This window comes from Rhinatrema bivittatum, chromosome 1 (assembly GCF_901001135.1).
Source record: "Rhinatrema bivittatum chromosome 1, aRhiBiv1.1, whole genome shotgun sequence".
Lineage (NCBI taxonomy): Eukaryota > Metazoa > Chordata > Amphibia > Gymnophiona > Rhinatrematidae > Rhinatrema > Rhinatrema bivittatum.
The window spans coordinates 807,947,666-807,968,437 of NC_042615.1; the positions used below are offsets into that span (position 1 = coordinate 807,947,666).

General features: G+C 44.4%; 1 protein-coding gene across 1 annotated transcript in view; it reads right to left on the reverse strand.

The window, feature by feature from the left end:
• Positions 1 to 20,772, reverse strand: part of UBAP2 (ubiquitin associated protein 2) — a 597,209-nt gene that overhangs the window by 134,018 nt on the left and 442,419 nt on the right. Inside the window, 2 exon segments of the mRNA XM_029581175.1 lie at positions 3,550 to 3,730; positions 6,140 to 6,212. Of these exon segments, the coding sequence (XP_029437035.1) occupies positions 3,550 to 3,730; positions 6,140 to 6,212 (254 nt within the window).

Sequence of the window (20,772 nt, forward strand, 5' to 3'; positions counted from 1 at the left end):
TGTTCTTTCAAATTGTCATGCTGTGCTGAGCCTACTAGCGCATATTGGAACTTGAAGTCTCTATAAATAACGATGACCCTCAGGGTCATTGTCACAGGGGCCCAAACAGTGGATTCAATGGTCATGCTGATCCGCTATTGCAATCTTATGATGGCTTTTTTTTTTTTTGTTTGTGAAATACAATATGAAAAGACTCCTGCCCTTCTAGACAATGATGTTGATGTTGGCATTGCCATTTTCGGTTTCAAATCTGGTTAAGGAATGGAATTCTGTTCAGCTTTTCTAATGTGGTTAATGAGATGAAAACAGACTGAGGGAGGTCACATGGCGATGCTAACGCAGAAGTCCCATGCATAACCAGAACGGAATCTAAAACTTTCTGGGCTAGAAGAGAAAACTGACAGAAACGTCACCGGATGACATCACCCATCTTGTGTTGCTGTATGTGATGCTTGTCCATAGAGAACTTATGGTGAGAGCATAGAACCACTCTTGTGAAAGAAATGCAGGCATGTTGAATACAAAACAAAAGCGTTTAATTCACTTACTCTTCATGCTGAAGTGACAACAAGAAACAATACTTTCTAAGTGAGAAATGTCAAATCCAATGACTTGAGAAGTTCGAAAGGAGTTGAGCAAGGATCACATTACAGTCCCAAGACACTGGAGGTTTACTGAGCAGAGGCTTGGAACACCACAGGCCTCTTATGAACTTTGATACTAATGGGTAGGGAGAGATCAAAACCGCTTCCATATGCTACAATGGCATTTAGATGAACTTTAACTGAAGATGAAAGATATTGAAGCAAGGCCCTTGGGCCACAGAAGGAACTAGCTAGTCCCACACCAATTTAAGACCTTTTTCCATTTAAATCTGTAGAACCTCCTGGTAGAAGGCTTTCTAACTGAAATCAGTAAGAACTTCACTTCTTTAGGAAGTAGGGTGTGGATTACTACACGTTCAACATCCATGCCACCAAGGCCAGTGATTGCAGGCTTGTATGGTAGAACCTACTGCCTTCCTATATGATGGGAATTGGAGAGCTCTTCAAAGAAATTGGAGGTTAAGCTGATAACGGACAAGATATAGATACCACACTTGATAGGGCCTTGCTGGTTGCCAGAGATAGGAGAATCAATCTTGACTTGTTCTGAATGACCACCTGGACAGTCCTGGCAATGAGAGGAATTGTCAAGTATGCATAGACTACTCCAGTGTTGTTGCTTAGAACAGTATTCCCCAACCTTTTCATGTCCAAGGCACACCTACATCAACAAAAATGTTTCATAGCATGCCATCCTCCACAGAGCAGGCAGTGCTGACATGCAGAGGACTCCTATGGCTAGAAGAGGAACTAGGGAAGCATTGAAAGCCCCACCAGTCTCTCTTTCAAATTTCAAACAAAGGGAGAGGGGGCAAAGACACACATGAGCTCCATTTCTGCTCAGAGCAAATCATTACTTTTATCCTTTGTTGTATATTTATGTTTTACTTTTATTGTAATTTGATTTCATGTATTTTTATCTTTTTTTTTAGCCGTATTAATTTAATATTTTTTTACTATGTTTTTATTTTAGCACTGATTTCATTGTACACAGTTAGGATTGTCTTACAGATTGACGGTATAAAAAAGTGACAAATAAATCATGATGGACTAACTCCCTGTACACACAAGTGCAGGAGAAAGGAGAAGTTGGTATGGTGCGGGCAGCCAGCTTAGTTAGTTACCTTGGCTGCCTCAAGCAGTAGCCAGAGCTCCTCCACCAGCACTACTCCCAACTCTCAGAGTGAATTACATCCACTGCTCAGTGCACACTCACCATGTCTTATTCAGCTTGGGGATGAGACAGAGGCTGGAAGGACCCAAAGATGAGGACGTTCTGTATGCAATATGCTTGCTGCACAAAGCGGGACTCATATCTATTAATTATCACACACTGGGGCTTATGCTGTAGCTAGAAAGAGGCAGCATACATAATTACACGTTCTTGCAAAGAAGTTTCTAAAAGTTTAAGAGCCACCACTGGTGTATCTTGCTGCTGCCAGGTGCCAAGAGCAGAGCTCAAGTGTAGGCTTGGATATGAGCATCAGATAATGGTGACTTTTCCATGGCACACGATCAGTCTGAAGGCATACTGGTTGGGAAACACTGGCTTAGAGGAATGGAGCAGAACCACTTGACCTTTGCTGTTCTTTGAGATGAACAGATCAATCACTAGCATTCCTCAAAGAATGAGCAACTCACCCGTGACTCTTTGATCCAAGAGCTACTCATGTGGAGCTAGCACTCTGATTAGGCTGAATCCCTCGCGACCGGATCAGGTTAGGCTTGGGAAATTGATCAGGACCCCCAGAATTTGGAGAAGTTGATTAGTTGTTTTTCAGAAGACAGACATGTTGCCAACCAATCACTCCGATAATGGAATATATAGATGTGCAGCCACAACTGCAAGGCATTTTGTGAACAATTTTGGGGCTGTTGAGGCAGTGAAAGGAAGTACCTTGTACTGGTAGTGCATGTCCTTCTCATCACAAACCTGAGGAACATTCAGTAAGAGGGGCCAATGGGGAAGCGTGCATAAGTGATTTTCATATCCAGAACACACATCCAATCCTACTGGTTGATTGAAGGCAAAAATAGTTTGGAGGGAGTTCAGACTGAATCTCTCCTGAACCAACAGTTTTGTTCACCCCCTTGCAAGCCCAGAATAGATCCCAATCCCCCTGATTTCTTGGGGATCAGAAAAATCCCTGACTACACTCCCAGGAAAGGACAAGCTCTATTACCTTTTATTGTAGTAGTTATTACCTCTAGCTATAACTGGGTAGATTTTATTTTATTTATTTAAAAACTTTTTTATACCGGCATTCGTAGGACACATCATGTCAGTTTACAAAAAACTGAGAATTGAGAGAGATTGGAGCTCACTAGACTACACAGAAATGCGGGGACTCCTGAACATGTTCTGTAAGAACAGTCTTTGAGCTCTGAGAGCTGGGGCCATATCAGTGCCATCGGATGACATTTATTGTATTGTGAATTGCCTTGATTCTTTCAGAAATGTAGTATATTAAGCCTACACAAATAAATACAATGATTCTTTACAGAGAAACTCTATTCAAATGAGACTGAGGAAAAATTCTTTATGATCCAGCCAAGAAATCAGTAGCAGAAAAAAAAAAAAGAAACAGGGATTTGTCATTAGCACAGCTATGGAAACTGATTTATCTAGTTACAGAGTTTTTAGGACAAATGGTTTAAAGTTTAACTCCCTGACTGGAAAAAATGAGACTTTTTATTGAGATGTATGCTGTCTGCTTCAGAAGCATAATGCACTCATAACCCTGCATTACAGAAAGATGCACAGATGTTAAGGCCTCTTCTGCTCAACACCAACACAGTCATTTTCAAATTACGCCTGATGGATTTTTTTCTTATTGAATCTCTAGGGCATGAGTTATCACTGTATGATTCCAGCATACCACAGAACTATATATTTTGCATGCTCACATAAGAGACACCATGTCACCTCTATGCTGTTTTGTACCTGAAGATACTAAAGGAGTTGCTCGCGTGGTAGCAGCTGGCATGGACACACTGGCAACGTTGAGACCAAGGCTGTTTGTATTGTTCATACTGCTTGTCATGCTGACTGACGAGGTGCTGATTATAGTCGAAGTTGAAGCAGTAGAAAAGGTTGTCACAGGCGTGTTCTCAACACTAGTGTGCTAGAGACAAAACAAAAGCAACTCAGTATTGAAGTGTGCCTAGCACTCATTAGGAAAGTAACAAGACACCACAACAATCTCAATTTGCCACACAATCTGCCAGCTCAATTTAAAACAGTGTCCTCCTCCATATACCGTATTTTTCGCTCCATAAGACGCACTTTTTTTCCCCCCAAAGTGGGGGGAAAATGTATGTGCGTCTTATGGAGCGAATATAAAAAAACCCCCAAAAAACTAAAAATCTAACAAAATCCCCCCACCCTCCTGACTCCCCCAAGACCTGCCAAAAGTTCCTGGTGGTCCAGCGGGGGTCCAGGAGCGATTCGGGAGCGATCTCCTGGGCTTGGGCCGTCGGCTGCCAGTAATCAAAATGGCGCCGACGGCCCTTTGCCCTTACTATGTCACTGGGGCTACTGCTGCCATTGGTCAGCTCCAGTGACATAGTAAGGGCAAAGGGCCGTCGGCGCCATTTTGTTTACTGGCAGCCGACGGCCCAAGCCCAGGAGATCGCTCCCGGACCGCTCCTGGACCCCCGCTGGACCACCAGGGACTTTTGGTAGGTCTTGGAGGTGGGTCAGGAGGGTGGGGGGTTGTTAATTAATTTAAAGGGTTGGGATGGGGGTTTTTTTGGGGGGGAGGGGTGTTCCCAGAGAAAGAAAAGTTTTCTGATCTGGGGAGTGGACCGAAATGGTCCTCCCCAGACCCGAAAACAAAATGGGGAGAAAAAATAAGTTATGCACTCCCCTAATTTGCTCCATAAGACATACAGACGCCCGGGGACAGAGCCGGTTTAGCACAACATTTTTTTTTCTTTTTTAATTTTCCCCCTCTGAATCCTAGGTGCGTCTTATGGTCAGGTGCGTCTTATGGAGCGAAAAATACGGGTAAATGAGATCTCTGCTTGCATGTGCCCACCTTCTCACTTCCAGTTTATATTGGTTCAGTTCACTAATTAAAATCACTTGCTTTTCCAAGTCAGCAAATTCAGAGAACATGGAATGTAAAGTTCAAGATATGTTCTTTTCTGAATCACAGAAGATAGTCTAATTATAGTTTAATGATTCTGTGTATAGACAGACCACATCCTGATGTTTTCCATTTTCAATGGGCAATGACAGCATGTTTAATATTGTGCAAATCTTTGCCAGAAAGCTAAGCAACATGAACCAGATGCATAAGCCACCTGAAACTTTTCGTGAGTGGCTTCTACTACATGAGGGCCATGAAGGAAAGAGAATGTTTAATACTTTATTTATTTAGACGTTTTATATACCGTTGTTCCAAAAGAAGATCACAATCGTTTACAATATCAGCAGTCATATTCTTGGTCAACGATCACATACTGTGTGTCTTCACATTCTAGGTCAACACCACAGTAAATACATATTCTAGGACATCACAATAGCTACTATATAATCTAGTTCATATTCATACATTTTCTAGGTTGACACAACAGTAAATACAAATGCTAATTCTACTAACAATACACTTTACATCGTTCATTAGTTATTGCTCGCTCCACTAACATTCTCTCTGGTACTGGTGTTAAAGTTATCAGCATATTGATATTTTACGTTAAATCGTATGCATTTCTAAAGAGCCATGTTTTCAGTTCACACTTGAAACTCTTTCTTTCTATTATCTGATGTAATGACTCTGGAAGCGAGTTCCATAATTTGGGGCCTGCTATGGAAAACAGTCTCTTATTTGTGTTAGGTGTGTTTTCAGAGTAGAATTACTTGATTTAAAAGTTCTTTCATTTGTAAAGAGGACTTTCAAATAAATTCTTATAACCCAGGTAAGTGGCATTCAGTGACTGTCCAGCATTTTTGGCTGTTTTGCTTAAAATGTAAGCATGCAGCATATACATTATGAGCATGCTACATCAGTGGGCTCTTTACTGAAATCACAAGAACAGGATATGAATGACAACATCCATGTCTGGTCTGCATAAGATCTACAGCAACAAAAAATTTTCAAACAAGGAAAATAGCAAATATGATTCCACATAATACATTACACCCCAGGTCAGTCAGTATTACTTTAGAATCACTAATTCCACTGACTGCTCATTGCAATGCTTTACCCATTTTTTGTTCACGTTCTAGCAGGGCTGGCTTTAGGATAAATGGCACCCTGAGTAAAAAAATATGGGGCCTCCCCAGGGTTTCTCTTTGCTTGTGGTGGGATGATGTCTGCTGTGGCCCTGCTGCCACGGGATGGGTGTCGAGGGCGCCCTGGGCAACTGTTAGCTCTGTGTTCTATACCAACAGAAACTGGGACTTGAGAAAATATTCCAACAGGGGACAGACTAGAAAAATTCCACACTATGGAGAACTATCATTTTAAAGCACAACCATATTGTTATCTATATTAAAATCTAATTTGAAAGGTGAAAACTGGACTTACTACTGCATGTGAAGTGCTTGAAGACAATGCTGAGGTAGAGGAAAGGCTGCTGTTCTGGTGATTAGATAATGTACTGCAAAAACAAAGAGTATGAGAGATAAAGAACCACCATTTTAAGAAGTCTGTCAAAATACAGTCCACTTTCAATATAACCAATGCTGCTGTGGTATACTGTTCAGGATACCATGATTCACAGCTCTGAGATTTAAATAATTTTCTGTATTGCATAGTCCTGACAGCCATATTGAGAGTGAGGAAAACAGGATTCTTTTCAGATTCAGACTGTCTTTATTGAATCAACAAAACAATTATCTAAAGATAATGATGTACATAAGTTTTCAAGCAAGGGAAGTAGAATGCCCTGTTGGTTGATGGAGGCCAGCCAAGCTCTGCCCTCAACTCCTACTGCAAATTTCTTACTTTATACTTATCATTCTTTCTTACACACATTCTTCGCATAACTCATACAGCATAATTATTTATGCCAAAACTAACAAATAAAAAGCTTGATGGTAGAAACCCAGACATAATGGTAAAGGAGAAAACCACAAAAACAGCATTACTAATATAAATGGCAGTACTAAGTGACTATTCTATACTAGGCATGAAGGAAGAGAAGATTCATCAAGTGCCAAGAGATGTAATCAGAGACCAAGAAAATGTGGCCTAAAGATACAGAAACAGTCCCACTCATTTTGCACCACTCGCCTGATTAAAAAGTACTTCCAAGCTCTTCTCTATATATTACACTGAACAAGCTTCAGAAAGAAGCTATTTTGCACAATATTAGAAATATTAAGAAGAGCACTAGCAGTAAATTTGAGAGATTGTGATAAAGCAGAGTTGCTTACCTGTAACAGGCGTTCTCCTACGACAGCAGGATTAGACCTCACATATTGGTGAAATCATCAGATGGAGCTCAGCACGGAAAAGTTCTGTCAAAGTTTCCAGAAATTTAACTTGGTACACTGAGCATGCCCACTATGCCTTATACCACGCGTCCATGCGGGGTCTGTCTTCAGTCTCATAACACAGAATTACAATAAAACAAAAAATAGGAGAAACAACTCCACAGAGTGGTGGGCAGGTTTCGTGAGGACTAAAATTCTGCTGTCCTAGGAGAGCACCTGTTACAGGTAAGCAACTCTGCTGTTTCCTAGGACAAACAGGATGGTAGTCCTCACACATGGGTGAATCCCTAGCTACAGTCTGCTCCCCAACACAAAAGGGACCAATAGACACCAACCAGGTGCTGTTGGAAACAGAGGGGGAGACAGCCTGAACCCAAACAATGGACCCTAGGCAAGAAGAGTTGGGTTCTGCACCTCAAAGAAATTCCTGAGGACAGACTGGCTGAACCTACTTCTCATTTCAGCCATCCATATCCAGTTAATGGGAAGCGAATGTGTGGAGAGAACTCCACATTGCAGCCTTCCAGATCTCCTCCATGGGAACTGCTCACAAGTGGGCTATCGATGCTGCCATGGCCCAGACAGAATGAGCCTTGACATGACCCCAAGATGCAGTCCCATCTAGGCATAACAGCAGGAGATGCAATCTGCTAGACAACTGGATAGTGTCTGTTTGGCAGCATCAACTCCCAACCTATTCCTGTCAAAAGAAATGAAAAGTTGGGGGGACTGTCTATGGGCTTCTGTCCACTCCAGATAGAAGGCTAAGGCTCTCTTGCAATCCACACTGTGCAGTGCTCATTCGCCTTGGTGCGAATGGGGCCTGGGAAAGAATGTTGGCAGGACAATTGACTGGTTAAGATGGAAATCCGTCACCACCTTAGGCAGGAACTCAGGGTGCATATGTAGAACCACCTTGTCATGAAAAAACTTAGTGTAAAGTGGATAAGTCACTAAGGCCTGGAGCTCGCTGACCTTGAGCGCTGAAGTGGCTGCCACCAAAAATATGACCTCCCAGGTCAGGTACTTCAGGTCACAGGAGCACAGCGGCTCAAAGGGAGCTTTCATCAGCTGAGCGAGCACCACATTGAGGTCGCAAGACACAGCGGAAGGCCTTAGGGGAGGCTTCAATTGAACCAGGTCCCGAAATTATAGGCTGTACAGAGATGGGCATACCATCAACAACATGGTGGTATAAGCCAACTACACTCAGATGAACTCTAACAGAGTTGGTTTTTAAGCCAGCCTCCGACAGGTTAGAAGGTAAAGCAAAATGCTTACCTTGTAATAGGTGTTATCCCAGGACAGCAGGATGTAGTCCTCACATATGGGTGATGACACTGACGGACCCTATCACGGAAAACTTTGTCAAAGTTTCTAGAAACTTTTGACTGGCATCCTGAGCCCACTGAGCATGCCCGGCATGCCATGATCCCTTGAGCCACAGGGGTCTCCCTTCAGTCTCGTTTGTAGCAATAAGCTTTAGCCAAAAATAAAATAATAAAACGTATCTGACCCAACTCCGCAGGGTGGCGGGTGGGTTTCGTGAGGACTACATCCTGCTGTCCTGGGATAACACCTATTACAAGGTAAGCAATTTTGCTTTATCCCAGGACAAGCAGGATGCTAGTCCTCACATATGGGTGATGCAAGTTACAGGCTGAGCCATCCTTGATTTGGACCAACAGCGTACAACTTGTGCAACAGGCTCAACAACTGGTGTACTGTTAGGAGAAATGAGGCAGCCTGAAATCACAGAAGGTTGGATGTGGAAGGAGTTGGGATCATACTGGAAACAAGTTCTTTAAGACAGATTGTCCGTAGGCTGAATCCTGTCTTCCTTCCTTATCCAGGCAGTAGTGAGCTGCAAAGGTGTGAAGAGAACTCCATGTTGTGGCTTTACATATGTCAGCTATTGGCACTGAACGATAGTGTGCTACTGAGGTTGACATTGCTCTTACTGAGTGCGCCTTTACTCGCCCTTGGAGAGGAAGACCTGCTTTTTCATAACAGAATTCTATACAATCTGCAAGCCAGTTAGAGTTTGTTTGCCCACAGCTTTTCCAGGTTTGTTTTTATCAAAAGATACAAAGAGCTGGGTGGATTTCCTATGGGTTGCAGTGCGATCTAAGTAATATGTGAGCGCACGTTTACAGTCCAAGGTGTGTAAAGCGCCCTCTCCTTGGTGAGAGTGCGGTTTTGGGAAGAAAGTAGGCAAGATGATGGATTGATTCAAGTGGAATTCCGTAACTACCTTGGGGAGAAATTTTGGGTGTGTATGGAGTACCACTAGGTCATGCAGGAATTTTGCGTAGGGTTAGTATGTGACAAGTGCTTGTAACTCGCTAACCCTTCTAGCAGATGTGATGGCTATTAAGAATATCGTCTTCCGGAGGAAGTGACGTCACCCGAGGCGAATGGCAGGGTAAGCTCCGGGCTCCGTGTAGCTACGGGGGAAAATAGAGTTTAAAATTAGCGAAACGGCTCAAAAAGAAACCCTGAAGTGCTCCCATATCTCGGAGTGAAGAATGGCAACTCGGTGCAAAATTATAGATTTATCCGAGTTCTCCTACGGGAGCTCTGCCGCGAGCACGTCGGAGCTGCTGACTGCAGGGGAAGACAATATGGTGGACGGAGCTGCGCGGAGTGCAGGGCAAACACCGGAGACCAGCGATGGCAGTAAATCAGAGGGGAATGACATTAAAACCTGGCTGCAGGAGGCCAAAAAGGAAATTATTCAAACGCTGAAGGCGGAAATCAAAGAGAGTATGGGGGCGCTGAGGACAGAGGTAGAGGAAATCGGCGAGAGGCTCCACGTGGTGGAGCAGGGAGCAGATGAACAGGCCTCAACCATCCTGCAGCATTCTAAGGAACTACAGCTGCTACATCAAGCTAACATCGATCTGCTTAATAAAGTGGAAGATTTGGAAAATAGGCAGCGGAGATGCAACATCCGCATTCGCGGAATTCCAGAGCAGGAAGGGACAACTGATTATGTAGAGCTGGTGCAGGACATTTGCAAAGCGATACTCAGCACTGACGCCCAGAAACCCTATGAACAGACCATAGCCATTGATAGAGCACACCGAATCTTAGGTAAGCCTGCCAATAATAAACCTAGAGACATAATAGCCAGCCTGCATACCTTTACAGTAAAAGAATTAATAATGGCTAAGGCACGCACGCTCAGACTGATAAAATGGAGTGGGGCGGTGATCCAGATATACAATGATCTGTCGGCAGTAACCCTGCAGAAGCGCAGGGAAATGAAAAATGTCACTGAAACCCTGCGGGCTGAAAACGTGCGCTATAGATGGCTATATCCATTTGGTATATTGTTTACTGTAAGCGGAGACACCTGTGTGGCTAAGCAACCGGACGACGCGGAGAAGTTCCTGAGAAGGCATGGAATAGAGATAAAAGGATTTGATGCAGGCATCCAAGCTGTAAGAAGTGGACCGGGGCCCCCGTTGGCAGCGTGTGGGAAAAGGAGGAAGACGCTTACGCAGACAAGATGGAACCAACGTGGGCCAAGGGGCCCCGGAGGACTGAGACATGATGGGAGCCTGAGGAGCTCTGGATGTGTGCACCTTTATAGGGCAGGAGAACATTGACGCGGGTGGTCAAAGAAGAGACAATCTGATGCAAAGTTTTGCAATATAAAGTGGGGGGGGGGGGGGGGGGGGGGGGGGGGGATTGCAAGTGGATGATATGTATGTGCTGGATGTAAAGTTGGAGGGGGGTGGGGTCCGAGGGGGGTAGTTTCTGAATTGGCAAATATATGCTATATATAGTTATTAAGTTGTTTGGTAAACGCTACACGGGCTGACGTTAATCCTCCTTTATGTTGTGGGTGAGGCTGAGTACCTCACTACGAATGGTTAGGGGTGGGGGGAGGGGAGGGGGGGACATAGGGGTGTGTACATGGCAAACTTTTCTAAGAAAATAGGGAGAGCAAGACACGGTGCGGAGGAAACATTAGATGGGAAGCTATTCCAAGGCCTGTTATTATTGAGCAAGTATGGCTGAAATATGTTTGGTATCCCTAAACGTTAAAGGTCTGAACCATCCAAGGAAACGCCAACTACTATTTAAGGATGCGAAGGCCCAGAAGGCTTCCATTTACTTTGTACAGGAAACTCATTTGCTACGGAAAGATGAGAAATTAATCCGAGATAAGGAGTTCCCTAATATTCTTCTAGCATCCAATGGGGAAAGGAAAAAAAACGGGGTGGGGGGGGCCATCTTGTTCGCTAAGCACCTGAGAGTAGAAATTTTGGAGAGCAAAAAAGACCGACAAGGTAGATACTTAGCAGTAGTGGCTAAACTTGATAATTTTCTGGTTACATTGATTAATGTGTACGCCCCCAATCAAAATCAAGGGGCTTTTTTTTACCCAGTTAGAGCAAGAACTAGGGGGGTTCATTCAAGGTGCCCTATTGATGGGCGGTGATTTTAATACTATTTTGAATCCACATATGGACCACAGTAAATGGCCTGGAGGGGGGAGCAAGGAGCATAGGGAACGGCTGAGGTTGCTCATGGACCATTGGGGACTGGTGGACATCTGGCGACAGCAGCACCCTAGGGATAGGGATTACTCCTTTTCCAGAGTACACGGGACCTATTCACGAATAGACATGTGGTTGGGGAGTAAGCCCTGGTGTATTGGTTGTTCTGAGACCATGGTCGGACCATGCAAATACTCAGGGCACCTTTCGATTGGTGAAGGAGGAACTGGGGACTCAATACTGGAAACTGAATAACAGCCTACTAGCAGACACCCATGTTTGCAAAGCCTTAACCCGAGATATTCAAGAGTATTTTGAATTTAATAACAATGGAGAGGTTTCATCCAAGACTGTGTGGGACTGTTTTAAGGCTGTAGTACGGGGAAATTAATTGCTCAGGCAGCGGCTAAACATAGAGAAACTAGAAAAGTCAAGGAGGAACTGCTCATAGATATTGAGAGATTGGAAAGGAAGCATAAACAGCATGGTGGGTGGCGCACACTAAGAGATTTAAATTAAAAAAAGAAATGAACTACGGGCCCTCCTAGATGGGGAAATACTCGATAAGCTAGATAGGAACAGTTTCTAGAAGGAAATAAACCAGGTAGGTGGTTGGCGAGACAATTAAAACAACAAATCGCCCAGAGTAATATATTTAAAATTAAAGACGCACAAGGCAACTATATACTGGATAACAAGGGCATCCGGAACAGGTTTAAGCAATTCTATACTGAATTATACTCGACAGGGCCCCAGAACCCGTCCAAACAGATTAAGGCATACTTACAGGAGATTCAGATGCCAGCCTTAACAGAGGCACAAGTCCGGATCTTGGATATGCGTATCACTAGGGGGGAGATAGCGGATGCTATAACAAGCCTTAAACCCTATAAGGCACCAGGCCTAGATGGATTTACAGGCCTTTTCTATAAGAAATTTAAGGATCTTTTGGTCCCACGCTTACAGGAGGTCTATAATGATATGCTTACTACTACCACAGTACCGGCTTCAATGGAGCTAGCAGGCATAACGGTGATACCTAAGCCGGGGAAGGATAAGACTGTGTGTAGCTCTTATAGACCTATATCCTTACTCAATGAGGATTTGAAGATATTAGCCAAAATATTAGCCCTTAGGTTGAATATGGTGATACCTAAGTTAATACATCCGGATCAAGCGGGGTTCTTCCCGGGTAGACAGGCTGGTGATAATATTAGGAAAGTGGTTAACTTAATATGGACAGCGAGAATGCAAAATAGCCCTTCTGTGTTAATTGGGGTGGATGCTGAAAAAGCATTCGACAGAGTAAACTGGAACTTCCTGTTCAGAGTATTAAGAAAGGTGGGAATGGGAGACAATTTTCGGACGTGGATTGCAGCCATGTACTTGTCCCCTAAGGCATGTATTAAAATCAATGGCGCATATTAAAATGGCGCATGTATTAAAATGGCGCATGTATTAAAATGGCGCATGTATTAAAATCAATGGCGTCGCGCGCCGGGCGTCGCGTGCACGAAGGAGCGCAACAAAGGGGCCTGCCCCTTTGTTTCGCCCCTTCGTGTCGACCCTCGCTCATCCCGAGCAGCATCCTCTCATACCTCCCAACCTGTACCCAGCAACGTGACCCAGCAACGTGACTAAAGCCAAGAGGACCCAGCCTGGAGCCACCGCACCTGTCATCTCGAAAACAAGAAAACGCCCCAAGAGAATCCACGCTCACGAAAGACAGGACATAGACCGCTCCTCCAGATAAATCCTCCAACACACTTTACCTTCACCTCAAGCGTATAATACGTAAGTGTGTCTCCTTCAAATGACTGTCTCGGGGAAATTACTTTACAGTATCCGCATCTCATAACCTACTCTACCTAATTGCCTACCCTCCCTGTACTATTGCATTTCTCTGTTCACTTGCATTCATCAGCTTACCTGCATTCATCTGTTTCCAGTGCACTCATCTGTTCAATAGCATTCATCTGTTTCCAGTGCACTCATCTGTTCAATTGCATTCATCTGTTTCCAGTGCACTCATCTGTTCAAATGCATTTAACTGTTCTATTGCATTCAACTGTTCTATTGCATTCAACTGTTCTATTGCATTCAACTGTTCTATTGCATTCAACTGTTCTATTGCATTCATCTGTTCTATTGCATTCATCTGTTCCATTGCATTTATCTCTTCACTTGCACCCAGCTGCTGTCAACTGCATTAATCTGCCAAACTGCATCTCTTTAACTACTTGCAATCATCTGTTCTCAATTGCACTAATCTATTCAATAGCATTACTGTGCCCTCATCGCACAACCTGTCTCTCTCCCCAACACACATCTACTTGCCCCCCATCCAATAATGCCTCCACACGACTACCTCTGTCCCCCCAATTACCTATTCAGATACCCCTCAAAGCTATCCCTCCCCCCCTACAGCCAACACAACACTCAAAAAAGGCGTCTAACCCCCATCCCCATATCTCCTAACTCTCAAGCCCTCACCCTCTCCCTCATTTCTCTCCTTCTCATTAACGCCCAATCCCTGAAGCAAAAAACTCACCTCCTCCACGATACTTTAACTGACTCCAAACCAGAAATTTTTGCAGTAACTGAAACCTGGTTTAAACCCTGTGACACCCCCCTCATTAACCAACTCCCTACTGAAACCTATGACATTTTCTCTATTCCCCGCAAAAAGAAAAGAGGAGGGGGCCTACTCCTCATAGCTAAAAGAGAATTCAAGCTCACCCCACAAACCTGCAATATTCCCAATCAATACGAAGTAGGCTTTTTCAAATCGCAATCTCTACAAATCTGCCTAATCTATACCCCTCCTGGTCTACTAGAAAAAGACCCCTCCCCCCTCATCGAATTCCTCACCGTCTCTCTCTCCCCCCGACATCCCCACGATAATCCTTGGCGATTTTAACCTCCATGTCGATTCCACTCCACAATCCCCACCATGCGAAGCCTTCATCTCATCCTTAGACGCAATGGGCCTCACCCAACTTATCCACTCCCCAACCCACAAAGCCGGTCATACCCTCGACCTTATTTTCACCAACTCACTCATCAACGTCATCCACCCCCCCACATGCCTCCCTGTCCCCTGGTCTGACCACTCCATTATCAATACAACCCTCTCTCTACAAACCCCATCCATCTCCTCTCCCCCTCAGCCTAAATCCTTCCAACTTCGTAAAACCTGCCCCCTAGACACCCTAGCAACGGCTTGCTCCAACATCCCAAATCACATTGACCTGGAGTCAGCAGATAGTGCCATATCCTCCTGGACAGAAACTACCCAAAAAATCGCCAACAACCTATGCCCAATCATTCGAAAAACAATCACACAAACCAAAGCATCCAAAAAACCCTGGTACACCCATACGCTCAAAACCCAAAAAATCCAGCTTAGAGCAGCTGAAAGACACTGGCGCAAACACCCCTCTCCTGCCACAAAAACCACCTATTACCAACTCATGCACACATATAGAAACGCCATTCAAACAACCAAAAAAGAATATTATGCTAAAAAAATTCACCACCTCCAATTCAACCCAAAGGCACTATTCACCCTAGTCTCAAACCTCACCAAACCCAACATGTCTACACCCCAAGTCCCCTCCACACAGACCCGATGCAATGAAATTGCCCTCTTCTTTAAGAACAAAATATCCAACATCACTGCCAAGTTCACCCCTAATACCAAAAACTCCCCTAACACCAACAGCATAACCCCCCCCACCCCACACACAGCCACCATCCTCCCTTCGTTTGAACCCTCCTCAACTCTAGAAATAGAGAACATCTTAAAAAAGATGAGACCTTCCTCCCATCCCTCGGAAACCATCCCAACTAAACTTCTCCTCGCTATTCCTAAAACAATAGCCACCACACTCTCCAAAATCGTGAACTGCTCCCTAGAACACGGCCTGGTCCCTAACTCACTGAAACAAGCTGTGGTCAAACCCATTCTAAAAAAACCCTCCCTTGATCCCTCCAATCTATCTAACCTCCGTCCTATCTCCAATCTCCCTTTCCTCTCCAAAGTCATTGAGAAACTAGTAAACTCCCGTCTCTCTGAATACCTAGAACAATCCAATATACTCCTACCAACACAATACGGTTTCCGAAAACACCTTAGTACGGAATCCCTACTCCTCTCCCTTACAGATACAATCATCAAAGGAATGGATGCCGGTAACTCCTACCTCATTGCCATGCTAGATATTTCCGCCGCTTTCGACACCGTAAATCACAACATTCTCATCAACACCCTTATCAGTATAGGAATTTCAGGTACTGCTCTTTCTTGGATAAAGTCCTTCCTCCAAAACCGTACCTACACAGTCCTCACAGACAATTTTACATCCCCTCCTGTTAATCTCGACTGTGGCGTTCCCCAAGGATCCTCCCTCTCTTCCACCTTATTTAATATTTACATGCTCCCCCTTACAAACCTCCTCTCCAACCTTGGTATCACACATTTCATCTATGCGGATGATGTGCAAATCCTCATCCCTTTCAAAAACTCTGTTCTCCCTGCTATCCAAAACTGGAACACCATTCTCGCCTCAATAAACCAGCTCCTCACTGACATGCACCTAGCCCTCAATCCGCAAAAAACTGAGCTCCTCCTCGTCTCCTCTAGACATGCAGCCACACCCACTCTCTCCACCCTACATTCCTCCAACCTTCTCTCTGACACAAGAAACCTGGGTGTTATACTTGATAACCAACTAACCTTCAAACCATATATCAAATCTATCCTTAGCAGCTGCTATTTCAAACTACAAACCCTCAAAAAACTCAAACCCCTTCTCTACTTTTCCGATTTCCGTACAGTACTCCAATCCATAATTTTTTCAAAGATTGACTACTGTAATGCTCTCCTACTTGGACTCCCTTCTACCCACATCAAACCTCTACAACTCCTCCAAAACGCTACTGCTCGCATCCTCACCAATGTCAATAAGAGAGACCACATCACTCCCACCCTCATTGATCTCCACTGGCTTCCCATTCACTCACGAATTATTTACAAGACCCTCACCCTCATCCACAAAAGTATTACTAATGAACACTACAACTGGCTAAACCCACCCTTCCTCCCTCGTACCTCCACAAGACCCACCCGTGCTTCCCTCCGTGGAACCCTTATCCCTCCCTCCATAAAATCCACTAGACTCATCTCCACCACCAATAGAGCCCTTTCCCTTGCAGGCCCCTCCCTCTGGAACTCTATGCCTCTTGACCTACGTACCGAAACCTCCACACCTACTTTCAAAAAGAAACTCAAAACCTGGCTTTTCCTCCAAGCATACCCCCTTTCCTCATTAGCTCCACCAACTAACATGCTAGCCCAACCCTCATCTCTCTCCAACATCCCCCGTTCAGGTCCTACACCCAATACCCTCCCCTTCTAATGATTCATACAATTTTGTATATAACAAGTGTACATATTTCTCCCTCGAATCCCAATTCATATCTTATCCCCCTGTGTCTGTTTACACCCTCCCCCTGCCCCCCCAATTGTCTCGACTACCCCCCTCCATCCCTCCCTTTAGTTATTTAGTTATTTATTCTGTTACTGCGTTTATGTTATACACCGTTCTCTGTAAAGGCTACGCCTATATATCTTTTGTTGTAAGTTACTTGTAAACCGGCACGATGTGCAAACGGTTGCCGGTATATAAAATTAAATAAATAAATAAATAAAATATTCTCCCATCTTTGCTTTGGGACGGGGTACGAGACAGGGATGCCCCTTATCACCTTTGTTATTCGCGCTATTCATGGAACCTTTTGCCGCTAGGGTTCGGCAAAATAAGGATATTAAGGGCATTGTAAGTGGGGAAGACCAATATAAGATTTCGTTATTTGCAGATGACGTCTTATTCTCTATCGCACACCCACAGGTGACCATGCCAATTTTGGTACAGGAATTGGAGCACTTTAGCGCTATTTCGGGATTTAAGGTCAATATGACAAAAACGGAGATTTTGAACCTTACACTTACGGAAGACCAGAGACTTAGAATTCAAGATCACTTCCCATTCAAATGGTCCACAAAGGGGTTGAAATATCTTGATATTACGCTCCATGCAGATTGGAAACAATTGTTTTCTCTAAACTATATGCCATTGATGTCAAAAACAGCTAAAGATCTAGAGATATGGTGCCCCTATAGGTTATCTTGGCTGGGGAGAGTGGCGACAGTTAAAATGAACGTGCTGCCGCGGTGGCTTTATTTGTTTCAGACGTTGCTAATAGAGGTACCAACTAAATTCCTGAGGAGGCTACATGCTAAGATATTTCACTTCATCTGGCGGAGGAGACCACCTCGTATCACTAGACAGGTTTTGTATAAACCTAGGGAGGAAGGGGGTCTGGCGGTACCCTAACTTTGGCCGGTAATGTCAAGCCGCCCAATTACGGGTCATTCCGGAATGGATGGGGGGCAAGGAACTGAAGCTATGGGCAAGGATTGAACAAGACAATGGCGGGGGGTACCTTTAACACACAGAATATGGGGGATGCCCAGGAAATCAAGGTTTCAGGAGGTGATTAATCCCTTTACGCAGGTAACTTTGCAACTCTGGCAGAAAAATAGAGCTCGTTTAACAGGATCCTGTTTGATTACACCTTTGCTACCTATTGGCTTATATAAAAATAATTACTGGGTACCATGTGAGGGGGGTCCAGCTGATCGATGGGGAAGGTGGGGGATTTGGCAATATGGACAATTGCTAAAGGACAAGCAAATTCTACCTTTTCGAGACTTACAAAGACAATATGACCTCCCCGACACAGAGAACTATTATTATTTACAATTGCGGCACTGTTTGCGGGATTTGTCCCACGCAGGCGATGTGTTTCGGAAGAAGACGAACTTTGAGGCCATGTGTTGTACTCCAACGGGAACGAAGGGTGCTATCTCTAATATATATATTTGATTAGCAGAAGTGGATACCCCGGAGGCCCGATATCGGCGAGAATGGGACAAGGAGTTAAAACTACAGTGGACTAATACACAATGGAAGCAATGTTTTGGTTTTTTAGTCCAGAACTCTATTTCTGCAAATATATTGGAGACCAATTATAAAGTTTTGACCCGATGGTACCTGACACCTGTTAAATTACATAAAATGTATCCTACTCAAAGAGCAAGCTGCTGGAGGCAATGTGGTCAAGATGGTTCTTTCCTCCACATCTGGTGGTCTTGCCCTAAAATTGTACCATTTTGGCAACAAATACAAAATATGATCTACCAGATGGTAGATGGTAGATCATATCTCTGTGGCAATGAAGCCAGAGGTGTATTTGTTATCTGCCTACCCGGACGCGTGGAACGTGAGGACCAGGATTTTAATTCATCAAGTGCTCTGTGCGGCGCGGCAGGAGGTTGCGGCACATTGGAGATCGACATGGGTGCCGACAGTGCTTACGGTCTCGTACAGGCTCTGGCAGATGCACTATTGGCACTATCTTCGGGCCCAGCAACTCGACAAGATAGAGAAACATGTTGCAATTTGGGAACCTTACCTGCGATGGTATAAGGACTTGTAAGACTATGGGACCATTGTGAAATGGGTCTGACACCCCTCTGCCAGATAATGGGGAACATTATATTGGAGACTTCAGGGGAAGGGAGACATGGTACCCAGGGGGACATGTTGTGAGAATAGGAGGGGGATGAACAGGCGGAACAGTAATGTAGATCCGCACTACATAACTAGAGTTACTAGGAAACAAGGGAGGGAGGGAGGGGGAAGTGTAAGGGGGTAGGGTTGAAAAGGGGGGGGGGGGGGTGGAATGGGGGTAAAAGAAAATGGAGGCATTTATGGATTGAGTTTAAAAGTTAATGTAAGTTGTTTATATGTTGGATTGATGATTTCTGTAACTGGATTGTATGTACGGACAGTGCCAATAAAAATTTAAAATTAAAAAAAAAAAAAGAATATAGTCTTCCAATTAAGAAATTTATCATCACAGGAATCCATGGGTTCAAAAGGAGAACGCATGAGCCTCGATAATACTACATTAAGGTCCCATTCTGTGACTGGTGGTCGGTGTGGAGGTTTAAGTTGAATTAAACCTCTCATAAACCTACTAACGAGGGGTTGCACTGATATCGGTGCATCCCCGACGGTATTGTGATAAGCTGAGATTGCACTTAAGTGTACCCTTACAGATGAGGTCTGGAGACCAGAGTCTAAGAGGTGCTACAGATAGTCTAATAAAGATGTAGTGCAGCAAAAAGGGTCAATACCGTTTTGTGTGCACCACATGGTAAACCTTTTCCACTTAGCACGATAGTTCTTTCGTGTGGAGGGTTTGCGTGAAGCTACAAGCACTTGAGAGACATTAGTTGAAAGATTGAGAGGTTGCAGAATCAAGCTTTCAACATCCATGCTGTGAGGGATAGGGATTGAAGGTTGGGATGACGCAACCTGCCCTGATCCTGAGTTATGAGAGTGGGTGCTGTGCCCAGGCGAATTGGGTCTCTGATCGAGAGATTGAGGAGTATTGGAAACCATACTTGTTGAAGCCAATATGGGGCTATGAGTATCATGGACCCTTTGTCCTGTTGTAGCTTCACTACAGTCTTGGGTATTAGCGGTATCGGGGGATACGCGTATAGAAGGCCTGAATTCCAGTGGCGAGCAAAGGCGGCCCTGGGTAAGCGGCTTCTCTGCTTGTGCAGGGAGCAAAAGTTGTCCACTTTGTAATTCAGTTGTGATGCAAAGAGGTCTACTGTTGGTTGACCCCAACGTTGAAATATCCTGGCCGCTACTACGGGATCCAGGGACCACTCGTGAGGTTGGAACTGATGACTGAGGCGGTCCGCCACTATGTTGTGAATGCCTGCTAGATAAGTGGCCCGGAGAAACATTGAGTGCATTAGGGCCCAGCTCCAAATTTGTGCTGCTTCTTTACAAAGGAGATACGAGCCCGTACCTCCCTGTTTGTTTATGCACCACATGGCTACTGTGTTTTCTGTTTGTATCAGAACAGTCTTGTGGGAAAGGCACGCATGCAGCGCATAACGTATACCTCGAAGCTCTAGGAAATTTATCTGAAATGTGGCTTCGAGTTTTGTCCAAGTACCTTGAGTCTGCAGATGTCCAATGTGTGCTCCCCACCCGAAGGTGAATGCATCTGTAGTTAATGTCACTTGTGGAATCTATTGTTGGAAAGGTAGACCTGTGAGCAA